The sequence below is a fragment of the Ambystoma mexicanum genome, chromosome 4q (genome assembly GCF_040938575.1).
Source record: "Ambystoma mexicanum isolate Mex_15411 chromosome 4q, UKY_AmexF1_1, whole genome shotgun sequence".
Classification (NCBI taxonomy): Eukaryota; Metazoa; Chordata; class Amphibia; order Caudata; family Ambystomatidae; genus Ambystoma; species Ambystoma mexicanum.
In genome coordinates this window covers 195,686,898-195,700,036 of record NC_090928.1, presented here as the reverse complement: position 1 = coordinate 195,700,036, position 13,139 = coordinate 195,686,898, and the positions used below count along the sequence as shown (strand labels likewise).

Genomic DNA, 13,139 nt, shown 5'->3' with positions numbered 1-13,139 from the left:
CTGTTAAAAACATGTGAAATAGCAATAAAGGCTGTTCTGTGTGTTCGTAGTTCTACTGACCAGTAAAAAGCACTGTTCTATCTTTTGTAGTGGCAGAATTTGAAGCCTTAGAGGTGCCTTTGGGGCCAATTGGTGTGATGTATAACGTTGTGGCATGATGGTTTGAGCAGCAGAAAAATAACGAGGGTCTGCTTTGCTGTGGTAGTGTGCAAAGCTTACATTCAGATTCTACCCATGATTTTGTGCAGAGCCTAGAATCAACTATATGTGTTTTAGGGTTTCCAAATTAAAGGGAAGTTAGTCTGCTTTGTTGGTTAGGTACTCAACTCAAATGGAAAAGTTGGCTATGATCAGTAGGTGATTGTATATACTGTGACAATTCACCAGGGTTAGTCATGTCTCCCATAGGGGGAGCCCTTTCCCATGAGGCTAAGGGTGTGCAGCCACGGTTCCATGTCATTTCATTGTGGGATTTTTTTTCGCAGTGGTTTTTACAGCTGATTTTTTAACAAACTTGATTTCTTTTTTATTTTTGGGGGTTTCCCCCATTAGCCCCTATCCCCTTTTAATTGTCTGGCTATTCTGGAACACCCACACCCCATACATATATTTTTCTAACGCTCCCCCCCTAAAAATTCTGAGTTTTTTCCGTTAAAAAATCTGTGATAAAAACCCCCATGAAAAAACATCACGCGATGAAAGAAAGGACGTTGCACTGTAGCCGCTACCCAATAGTCCCCATAGGGATGGTTTAATGCGGGAGAACCTCATGGGGAGGGACTCACCCTCTGGGGATTAGGATGATCACCTTGGGTAGAACCCATTGTACAACACCACACCCCACATTCCTTGGGCCACCCCTCCATGTCAAACCATTATATTGAGAGTTAAACCCATGTATTTCTGTATTGCCTTGGGTACAGCCAAGATAGAAAATACTAGGACGAAGAAAAGCACAGAAAACATGAGGAATAATGACTGTGCTAGTACTGAGAAGAGGAGGCTCACAAGAGGCATGAGGAATACCAAAGAGCTATTGACAACAGGTTTTGACGTTCCGCTGGGTCGGAGTAAGCCACATAAAAAGGAAAGAGAAGAAGGATCTGGGTCTTCATCTTCCCTCCTCGTCTGAGAACCGGGAGTTTTGAAGAAGAGGGCTCTGCAGAGGACGCTGGCGAGTGGCTGAGGGAGTCTGTGACGAGTACTGTGTCGGCAGGACCAAGCCCAGCAGGAAGCAAGCGGGGCAGCAGCACGACCTCCAGGAGGAGATGGACCACGCTGTCCCAGAACAGTGCCGAGACTGCAGGGAACCACAACACGTAGAGCCACTGCAAAAGCAGTACCGAAGAAGACGACTGCAGGAAGCGGAAAGGAGAGTGACCCCAGTCCTCGGAGAGACTGGCATTCATGGTGCAAGCCCCAGAAGGTAACGGCAAGCAATGGTGGACCGGTAGGAACTTGGTGGGGGGTTTGGGGGGTGGAGTAGAGAGGTCTCGGCTTCATGCCGGGGCAAGCGTAAATCCTATCAGAGGGATATCAAGTGTCGGGGACCCAAAATCAACAGAACAGTGCATCCAAGGGAAATCTTCCTCGTACCAGTGGCGGAGAGAAGACCACTGACTACCAGAGAACTGTCGGGGACCCTAACAGAAGAGAGCCAAACATCTGGGGATATGTTCCTCGTACTAGTGGCAGAAATAAGCCCACTGACCACCAGAGAAGGGTCTGGGAACCCAATATACATAGAACTTGGTTGATCTAACAAAAGAGTTTTGAGATAAAACCCAAGTTGAAAAAGAACTCTCAAACCCATCACAGCATTTCCTCTTTCGGCTTTATCAGCCAGGTATTGTTTGTATCTGGTCCATATGTTTTTAGGTCTCGTAGCTGCTTGTAGCGAATCAATGTATATTTCTTCGTTGTCGTTCGACCATATCATGTCACTTTCCAGTCACTCTTAGTGGGGGGACTTTTGCTTTTCCACTTTAGTAATATCACTCTTTTGGCAAGTAGTAAACTCACGTTCAATAATTTCCGCCAGGTTGGATTCATCTTCCCTGTGACCCATAGTAAACATATCATCGGTGACCATTCAACCGGCTCGTCAGCCATATCATCCAGTGTTTTGCAGATCTCCGCCCAGTAATCCCTTAATTGTGTGCAAGACCAGAACATATGGAGAGTGTCGGCCATCTCACAACCACATCTAGGACACTGATCTTCAATTTTGGGATATATACGTTGCAGTTTGGCTGGGGTATAATGCAGTCTATGTATAACCTTATAATGAATCAGTTTGTATCTGGCATTGCACAATATGGTTTTGGTTATATTTGTGACCATTGCTTGTCAGTGATTACCTGCCCCAAGTCCTGCTCCCACTTTTCTTTGGCATTAGGTGTCACTGGTGGGTGGGTTTGAATGATGGTCTTGTAAAGTGTCGATGCAGATATCCTCCCCTTCCCAGCCGTGAACATATATCCCAAGCCCATGTTTATCATTGGTTTTGCTGGAAATTCTGCCCATGTTTTTGCTATGGCAGACTTCATTTGTATGTAGTGCAACTGTTTTGGTGTATCTCCCACTATGTCCTTGAGGATGTCCCAAGACACAAAGCGCTTATCTCGGAACAATTGTCCCCATTGCATGATTCCTCTTGCGCCCCAATGTGCCGCTACTTCTTTATCCATAGTGGTTGGTATGTAGTGGGCATCCCAGATTGGCATGCTTGGATGGTACAATATGTCTGTGCCGTGTATGTCGACTATCTTTGCCCAAGCTGTGGACGTGATCTGTGTGGGGTTAATAGTGTTATAGTGTTTGGGACGTGACGTAGTCAGGTCGTGGAGAAGTATGGCTGACTTCGGTGTTGGGCCTTCACTTGTATCTTTAGGATCAAGAAAATCTGACGCCCATTGTGCCGCATAATGTACTTCTGCTGCCAAATAGTAAATCTTGAGATCTGGCGCTGTTAGGCCTCCCTGCGGGTACTGGTCTGTGAGGAGCCCCCCCCCCATCTCATTCTAGAGTGTCCGCCCCACACAAACGCGGTGCATGCACCCCCTATTTTTGCAAATAGTGCCCTCCCCGGCCACACCGGCAAGGTGGTAAATAGATAGAAGAGTTTAGGAAGAATTATCATTTTTACAAGGGTGATTCTCCCCATCAGTGATATTGGCAGGGCGCTCCAATGTGACATCTTGACACATAGGGTGTCTGCGAGGGCATTATAGTTCAGCGCGCGGGTTAGCTGTGCTGTGCTGTGCTGTCCTGGCCACATGCACCCCCAAATATTTAATGTGTACCGGGCTCCAGATAAGGCCTTGTAGGTCAAGTGGTTCTACTGTTACCTCTGTAAGGGGGAAAACTTCTGATTTGGCCGAATTTAGTTTCAGGCCCGAGTACTCGCCAAATGTTTTGACCACTAATAGGACCCTATCGAGGGTGTGCCACAGGTTTTTTATGTATAGCAAGATATCGTCAGCGTAATGATCTCTAGTTTTCCCTCACGCGGTATTCCGCATTTGCTATATCGAGCCCTGAGTATATCTGCTAGAGGTTCAATCACTAAAGCAAATGGGGGGGGACGGGACAGTGGGCAGCCTTGACGGGTGCCACCTAGTAGTTCCAGTAGCTCTGATAGTGTGTCGTTTATACTTATCCTAGCATAGGGGTGTGTATAGAGTACCCTGACCCATTTAATAAAATTAGGGGCAAACCCATAATTTTGTAGGACCCTGAATAGGAAGGGCCAGTATACCGTGTTGAAGGCCTTTTGCATATCGAGTGAGACTGCCACTGCTTCTGTTTCTTCAGGTAACGCTGCTAGAATTTTGTGGCAGCGTCTAATATTCGCTGCCGTGGATCTGCCCGTTATGAATCCCGCTTGGTCTTTATGGACCATGTACGGCATTAGTGGCGTTAGTCGCGTGGCCAGGATGTTTGCAAAGATCTAGCATCTGTATTTATTAATGATAGTGGCCTTTAAGAGCCACAGTCTTCGGGGGGCTTTCCTGGTTTGAGCAGTAGCATGATGACCGCTTCTCTGGTGGTTTCAGGTAGCTCTCCTTTTTCTAGGGACTCCGACCAGGCAGCGAGTAGTTTGGGGACAAGGAGTAGTGCGAATTCTTTATAGAATTCTGCACCAAGGCCGTCTGTGCCTGGGGCTTTCCCATTGGGGAGTGCCTTTATGGCTTCAGTGATCAGTGTTTCTAGGGCCTCGGTAGTGTCGTTTGATAGGAGTGTCGTTGGTATCTGTGCTAAGTATTGATCTATCTCTTGTTCCATGGCGGTGCTCTGAGGTGAGTAGAGACGTTTGTAGAAGTCGAGGAATGCACCCTCAATATGTGGTCACTGACCCATCACTTGTTATACATGGAATACCCATTGGCCCTCTCTCCCCTCGCACCCCTCACCCTAGCCAATAGTCTACCCAGGCATTCTTGTTCCCCATATCGCTGTACTGCTGCGGGCTGATCAAAGTAGCGGATCTCGCGGTCGGCAGTTTCTGTAAATTCGTCAGTCTTGGTTTTGATGTCAAGCCCTAGTTGTGCAGACGGCACCCGTGTGTACTGATTTTGTATATGAGCAATATCGTTTTCCTGTCGCGCTAGATCCCTGTGAATGTCCCTTAGTACACCGAATTCGGTTGACATTGCGGTGCCTCTGATGCACACCCTGAACGCCTGCCACGGCACCGATTGGCTGGAGACCGAACCTTCATTTATCTCAAAGTATTCTTGGATATGTTGAGCTAGTGATGACTTGTAGACCTGGTCTTGTTGTAATGCTGCCGGTTTGAACCTCCAGGGGGGCCTGTTTATTTTAATGTCTGGGATTTACAATGTTATCTGAATGGGTGAGTGGTCTGAGTATGTCCTCGGATAGATGTGTGTTGGTGACCCAGCCCAGTGCCCCGTGGGATAATAGCCATACGTCTATCCTAGAGTGCATATCATGCACCGAGAAATAGAATGTGTACAAACGTTTGGCTCTATTCAACGAGCGCCAGATGTCCCTGAGTCCCAGATCGGCCATGTGGGTGAGTATTGTTTGGGCCGCCTTAGCAAGTGTCCTCGGCTGATCTGATTTGCGGTCGAGCTGGATGTCGAGAATGGTGTTTATATCACCACCGCACACTAAGTGGGCCGTGGGAAATTAAGCTAATTTCCCGAACAGTATAGAGTAAAAGTCGGGGATCATCTAAGTTAGAGCCGTATACGTTTAGCAGCAGCACCTCTCTATCTTGAAGGGTACCATGGACCAAAACATACCTGCCCTGTGGGTCGCATTCTGTCTTGAGGCATGTAAAGGGAATGGATTTATGTATCGGGGTTGCTACTCCCCTTGCGCGACTTGAATATGATGTGTAGTAGTGGTGCGTACCCCAGTTACGGGCCAACTTCTCAGCTTGATGCTGTAACAAGTGAGTTCCCTGCAGGAACACTATCTTAGAGCCATGCCTGGCAATGTGTGCCATAATTTTCCTTCTTTTTATCGGGGTTCCCAGCCCACGGACATTCCAGCTCAACATGGTGATATTCTCTTTGTTCGTCTTAGCCATCATCTCGTGATCTCATTAGGTAATGCGTGACCTGTTCCCTCCCCACCATGCGTGCCTGTATACTTTTGCAGTACCTGTGTGCTTTTAACTGTAACTCCCTCCTTCCCCAACTGGTTTCCCAACAAGCTTTTTTTAGCCATGTCCCACCCCCCCACCCCCATAAATACCCAAACTTTAACTATGTCCGTCTGCCCATCCCCTTTCCTTCCCATGTCTAAGATGTGCACCTGCAACAGGGGTGCTGCTGTGACATTCCAGGCCGGAACGCTAAGTGTTCGTGGCCTTCACGGCCGGTCCGCTTGCTGTTACTCAATCCCATGTTGAATGGTAGGAGCATACTCTTTATTTAGTGCGGATCTTGTTGGTATTAGAAGTGCTCCCACAAAGGGGTATCTTCGCCCCCTCACCATTGTTCTCTCATTGTGTTGTGTAGCTGTATGCTCTATAGAGTTTCAGGCTTCATCCCCATTCGTTGGACGGCGCGTTGGACGTGAAATGTTGGCTTCAACAAAGCTCGCCGCCTCCTCCGCGAATGTGAAGAAGTAACTTTTATTTTGGTATTGTAGCCTCAACCTGGCAGGGTAAAGCATTGCATAGGGAATTTTACGCTCGCGTAGCAGTTTCTTGACCCCAGTGAATGAGCATCGTTCTTGCTGTACTGCCAGTGTGTAATCAGGGAATATGCATATAGTGTTGGTCTCCCATCTTGATTCTAGTTTTTCTCTAGCCGCTTTTAGTACCAAGTCTCTGTCCCTGTAGTTCATCATAGGTGCTATGATGGGTCTTGGAAAGGCTCCAGGCTTGGGTTTAGATGCCAGTGATTTGTGTGCTCGCACCACTATGAACATGGGTGACCAACCCGGGTCTCCCAACAGGTCGCGCAGCAGTTTCTCTACTGCTTGCTCCATGGGCCCCTTCTGTGCTTCTTCCGGCATACCAATTATGTGCATGTTGTTGCGTCGGGATCTAGCTTCAAATCCTCACATTTCATTTTGACTGTCCCCAGTTCCTTCGCCATAGTTGTCACAGTGCTTTTTTGCGCTTCCAGCGCATCTTCTGTGCTGCTGATTCAGGTCTCGGCCTCTGTGATGTAGCTTGTAGTCTTGTCTAGTTGTGTCTTCATAGATGCTACGTTGGCTGTTATGCCATCAAGTTTCTCATTAAGAGAGGTGAATCCCTGTTGCATAGCCACAAATACTGCCTTGCGGGTCCATCGCGGCAGTCGGTGTCAGTGGTTGTGGTATTGGTTTTGTTGACATAGTGGTCTCGATCACTTTCCTTGTTGCTGTGGTGAAATTTTCTATAGCGCCTATCCCCTTTTTCGGACCTGGGCCCTTGGGCATCGTCTTGTAGTAGCCCTGGGGTTCAGTGTTATGCCTGTCCTTCTTTGTGGTGGACTGTCGTATTATGCCAGGATTGCGTAGATTGTCTGGTGACTTAGAACTCGTGGGGCGCAATGGAATGGTATCGTTAACGAGCCATCTTTGCCCTCACTTCTCAAGAAGGAACCAAGGCTAATGTTGTCTCAGCTATGTAAAAATAGTTTTCCTCTTGTCGGCAGCTACTTTTGCTCTTCGTTGCGCTATAGTTAGTGGTATGACTCATGTTGTGACCACTGTCACGAAGGTTGTGGTTGTATCGCTCAGGATCCGCACCCAGGGTCTGCAGGCTGTCCATTGTTCAATTTAGGTTAAGGCGTGCGTATGTTCAAGCCCAAATAGTCTAGGTTTTGATTTATTCCGCCCCCTTCAGCACCGGTACCTCCTTTTCTGGGATCTCTCTGGAAGATGTAACTACCAGGATGTCAAGGTGGAGGAGTTGTTCCCAGCTCCTTGCCCCTCTGGTGTGGGTTTAGACGTTCATTTCTTGGGTAGAGTGTGCCATGTCTTGGAGGGTCATCCAGCGCACCTTGCTATGCAGGTGTATCTTTGCTGCACGTGCTGTTGACGTTGCACTATTTTATTCCGGAGTGCCTCTCCGTTATGGCCCTGGGTTTTCTCGTGGGGCCCCCACGGCCCTCCAGGCGGGGGCCGTCACCGAGGAGCTCCCATTTGCTGTAATGTCTTTAGCACAGAGCTCTTGCTGCCTATTTGCACGGTTGGGCGCAACGCCTTAGGTTTTATATTGTGGTGTAGTGTGAACTTGTTGCCTAATGTGCACTTATACAAAGGTATTGAGGCTGTTGTTGTGACTCCCACACGTGGTCTCAATGCATGCGAGCTGTTATCATATATTTCCAATTGTCCTCGTACTGGGCGAGCCATGTCCTCTGGGGGCCTTAGTTTGCACCAATGCGCGGCCCTCCAATGCCCCACGTGTTGCAGCACCCGTGTCAATGGGGAGTCAGGCTGATTTATAGTTCGGGCCCGAGGCTTGAGAACTGGCGGACAGCAGGTCTCCTTTTAATGCAGGATATTATCTTGCGTAATTAGTGGCCTCCGCCGCCCGCCTCCTTCTCTCCTTACCGCTGCCTTGTAATCCTGCTCCAGAGGAGGAGCCGTGGTTCCCGCCGCAGTGCTGTGGATTGCCTCGTCGGATGAGCGGGCGCCCTACGTGAAGCGGAGTGCCCGCGACTCTCTGGCGTGTTGTGTCCCCAGGCGCGGAGTACGACAGCCTCTATGGCGGCTCTCCCACAGCTGGGCTCCTCATGCGCCGCGGCTGTGAGAGCGGGTTGTGCTCGCTGATCCCCTGCAACAGTTCGGAATGGTGAAACTTCTGCAATGAGCCCTAAACAAAGTCCAAACTCGGGCGCTTTATTCTTGGGGTCACAAGTATGTTTCTGGCGATTTGCAGGCAGAACCGGACCGATTTGGAGAATATCTGATTAGTTTGGCCTGGAGTAGCTCAGGAGCTCACACTAGAGCAGCCATTTCGCCGCGTGCGCAACAGCGCCCCCCAAATACTTATACTTTAAAGTAGGATTCATAGGTATCGTTATGGAAGTGTGTGATAGTCCGCTTAAAGAATACTTGTAACACATATTCAACTGTAGTGAGGTTGTAATTATGAATAATACTTTTATATACTGATGTTATGTCAAGGGTCACTAAAGGTGATCTTTCTGAAGCACAAATGATTGCGGTTTGGCAAAAAACAAAGACAAATAGTGGTCCAAATAGCTGGTGAAATTCTTTACGAATAAACCAAACCACAATTATATTGGAGTGACCCAGAGGAATCTTAAAAGAATTATATGGTTTAGGGAAAAGATAAAACACGAGAACTACTGGAAATTAAACATATTTTAATGTTTCCTAGTTGATCAAACTTGTTGCTTCCAAAACTCAAGAGGTTATGCAACATCCAGTTTAATTGTAATGTATGGTCACTCAGGATCGTTTACAACATGCATTATTGCTAAGATATGTTTATGCATTTATTTCAGATATTCATAGATTCCCATACCACAGCTCCATCCGGTTCTTATTTTTATGAAAGAAGAGTAATATTGTGATTTTTATTTTGTTGTTGCGACTTTTCAATTGTTTTTAGACCAGTTGTCAACTCGCATTGTGTCTAGCCCTTGATTGTACACATGTTGAAAATCATTAATAGTTGTTCTTTTAAATGGGACAATGTATTTGCCATTCAAATTGCCTGGTACAAATGTAGAGGCTGATCCCGACCTATTATGTAAAGTAAGATTTGGATTAACACTCTTCTTATCAAATGAACCATACATAATGTAAAAGACCTTGGACCTGTGTACATATCTAAAAATTTGCTTTGCTTTACTCAAACGCCTTGTCTTTTATAGTGATCGTAAATACAATGCCTTCAGCAAGTTTCAAGTTATTATGGAAGTTGGCGTGCAAACAAAAGTATTACTATTTGCAGTTTATCCTAATTTAAATGATTTGATTTTTGATTACCACACAGTACATCTATTGAGTGTTTTTAATGCTGGTGCAACTTTCATATTTTGTATTTGTGAACTTTGAGCTCTTATAGTATAAGCAAATAGTTGCATTGATTGTGGGCTTAATACATTTTGCAAAGAGTAAAATGAGTTGGAAATGTCATTTTCTTTTCATATAAACGAATATAATCACTTTTTCTAATGTGCTATATTTTACCAACTAATGATTACTCCTATTTGCAGGTGAAACCGATCTCAACAATGCCATAACTGAAGCAGGAAAAACATATGAAGAAATTGCCAATTTGGTTTCAGAGCAGGTTAGAAATTAGTGCATTTACATTTAATACAAACTATTTATGCTTTTGAGTGATTCCGAGACCTAGCTTAAAGAGGAGTGGTGGAGACAAACCAAAATAACCATTGTCAAACACAGTAGGTCCTGATTTGTGAAAGTATGTGTCTTTGGAGAGTTTAGTAAGTACTGGGGGAGGGAGGGAAAAAACTGTGATACATGGTTGGGAACGTGCATAGGGGGAAAGACAAGTCTGAAAGATCACAGGTGATGTGGAGATCTCCTTCATGAACAGAGCACTTGATAATAGGCGAATAGAAGCAACAGAGTGGCGGACCTGGAGCAAATTAAGGCATTGGCTGAGCAAAGGTATACTGGGGAAGGGTGCATTGGGGGATTCAAGGGGAGCACAGGGCACTATGGGGCACAGTTCGGTGTCTGGAAAGGAACACTACAGATCCAAAGGACAATTGGAGAATGGTGCATGGGCATCTGAAGGGGTTAATTGACCTCATTAGTTGCACAACAACCATTGTGTGGGTGGGACAGGACCAGATTGACAGGGTGGCAAGAACCCTGATGTACAGGGTCTCTGAAGAGGACTTAATGTACAACTGGGAGCTCAGGCCTGCCAGGCGGAGAAGTGGCAAAGAACCCTCTAGCAGTCAGTGAAGTCTTCAGATTATATTTATGCAATCTCTTCACACAGGTAAGGTAAGTGGTCTGATATAAGGTCCTTTGATATGTATAGGTCGGCCTGTTACCTGTGTCCCAATATGAAAAATGTGCTCTTTGTGATGGTTATAAACAGGCGCATGTTAGCCATAAATGTAGCCACTGGGCTGCAAAGCATCCGTTGAGAATGGTTGTTAATAGGAGATGGGTAGGGAAGGAGTCTAAGTACATTATGCTGGGTTGGTCATCTGATGGGATTGAGTAAGGTGTAAGATTGCAAGGATTTAGTAATGATGAGTTACTTGAGGGTGTGATAGGTGGGTGAAGAGGGTGGGGGGTGTTTAAGGTATTGTCTCTTCATGGCTCTTATTGTAGATACATGCATATGCACACCGAAAAGGCTGAGGCATGTTTCATACTGGGCAATTTGTCATGAGCAATAGTAAATAAATATGGACTATCGTTTACTATAAATGCATATTTGAAACAAAAACAAAATATTAAACACAAAGAAAATGGTAAAATGTGAAAAACATGCATAACATAAACTCCACCCAAAATGTATTAAATATCAAAATGTCCTGTTAAATATGTGAAAAAATTAAACATTTGGAAAACCTTCATTATTTTTATTTATTTATTTATTGGTAATGTATATTGCGCCTTTACATCAAAATAGTTTTTCAAGGCGCATCGAGACGAGCGAGGGGTTATAAGTGAGAACATTAAACAATAGCAATCCTATTAGGTCTTGAGACATTTAGATCATATAAGTGCCACAGTAAGAAAGCAGGGGAGAAGAGGAGGGGGGTGGGGGAAGGATGGGGAGGCAGCAGGGAAAGACGAACAAAAGCGTTCCCACTAGGTCTTGCGACAATTTGCAGCAAGTAAGTGCAGTAACAGAGAGGGGAGAGGGGTGGGGGGAGTAAAGAAGTTAAGAGGGGATGAACCTGGGTAAGCCAAACAAAATGTTCCTATTGGGTCTTGCGACACTTCGGAGCGTGCAAGTTCAATAACAGAAAAAGAGGAGGGAGGGAGGGAGACGAGGGGGAGTGTAGACAGGGTAAAGATCAGGCGAGAGGGAGGAGAGGGGGAACAAGTGCAAGTGAAAAAGTTCTGACAGAGCACAAGTGTGGAAGGAAGAGCGTCATTGGAATGGGTGCACAATTAGGGAAAGCCTCACTCTGAGATGCAGCTGCCTACATCAAATTATTTGGGAACAATAAGTAGAATGCAACAGTTTGGATGGGTGCAAAATTTGGGAAAGTCTATCCACAAGTTTGGAGGAACTAAATCAGATAGGCAGGAAAAAGAAAATGGATATAAACCGCATCGCAGGCAGTACTAACATTTCTCAGTGCTAAAATATAGGCAAAATTGCATTTTAACTGAGCATGAGGTAGAAGGCATATGGGGGTCAAGAAAGCGTAGCGATGTCCTATACCACTGTGCAGACAGTGATAACATTTGGGTATGAGGTATGAGGCATGCCAAATGATAAAGGGAAGGGGGAGGATGGCCTACAAAAGTAGTTTGCTCCTAGCGAGGAGTCGGCAATAGGGGAAAGGTCCAGGAACATGTTCTGTGATCTCAAATGTATAGCTAGAAAAAATGAAATCTACAGTAGTGAGGAATGGGTAGCACTTAGGGCAGAGGCCAAGGCATTAATTAGTTTTCAAAAATTGATTAGAAGTTTGCTGATTCAAATGTTCTTGATTAGCAAACAGACCCATTTGATTAGCAAAGTGGTACTAATATTGTCAATGTCACCAGAAGTTATTTGTACCCACGCCATGAAATAAGAAACAATACAGCAGTTTTGCGACCCTCTGAAATAAGACATTAGTGAGATGACTCGGGCTTTGCAAATTCTTTAAAATTCAGCTAGACCTATAGGTTGGGTAACTTATTTTACCTATGCGACCTAAGAGAAATGGACTCAACCCACAGCAACGGATGTCGACAAATTTAAATGCAATTTCTTTAAAATGGTGCATGTCACAGCAAACCTGCATTATGTTTGGCACACTGCTGCCACCCAGAGGCCAGCCATGCACAGCGAAACATTTATTTGACATTTAGTGTAAACAAAGTAATTGTTAAATAAAAGTTTCAAACATTCCTTGCAAATGGTACTCGCCCCTTCACTAAATCTACTCGACTTTGCGATTGAGCAAAAAGACTTTGCTAGCCTTGGATGAGTGTCTGTATAATGTAAAAGTTTAGCTGCCTGAATGGACACATAAATAGATATGTTAAAAAAGGGCCGGAAAACAGTTTGACCACCTGTCTCTTCCAGGTGCTAATAAATAATGCAATCAAAAAAAGCGACCTCTGGAGGCAAACTATAGTCTATGGTAGTGCAGTAGATTTAGAAGCCATCCATTCACTGATTTCCTGAAGGCATTCACCAATCTTAATAATAGTTTCTCTAACCTTATCGATTATAATGAAAATCTGAGTGTCATCAGCGTAAGACTGGAAGCTGATTCCATGACGCCTCAAGATTTCCATAACTAGGCGAAGATATAGGTTAAACAAAAGTGGCGATAGTGAAGAGCCCTTTGGGACCCCACAATCCACCATACTAGGGACTGATGTGAAAGCACCCAGTTTAACACACTGTTGACGTCCCTCTGAAAAAGACCTAAACCACCGGATGCCTGCTCTGAAACTTTTCCGATCGTCCTCAGTCTTTCCAAGAGGATCTCATGGTTGACTGTGTCGAAGGCAGCTGACAGGTGAAG

General features: G+C 45.5%; 1 protein-coding gene across 2 annotated transcripts in view; it reads left to right on the top strand.

Annotated features, from left to right (window-relative positions):
* Nucleotides 1–13,139, top strand: part of SNX9 (sorting nexin 9) — a 1,580,311-nt gene that overhangs the window by 1,310,139 nt on the left and 257,033 nt on the right. For both annotated transcript variants that reach the window (XM_069607724.1, XM_069607723.1), the window contains one exon: nucleotides 9,666–9,742. In XM_069607724.1, coding sequence (XP_069463825.1) covers nucleotides 9,666–9,742 — 77 coding nt within the window. The remainder of the gene's footprint in view (nucleotides 1–9,665; nucleotides 9,743–13,139) is intronic.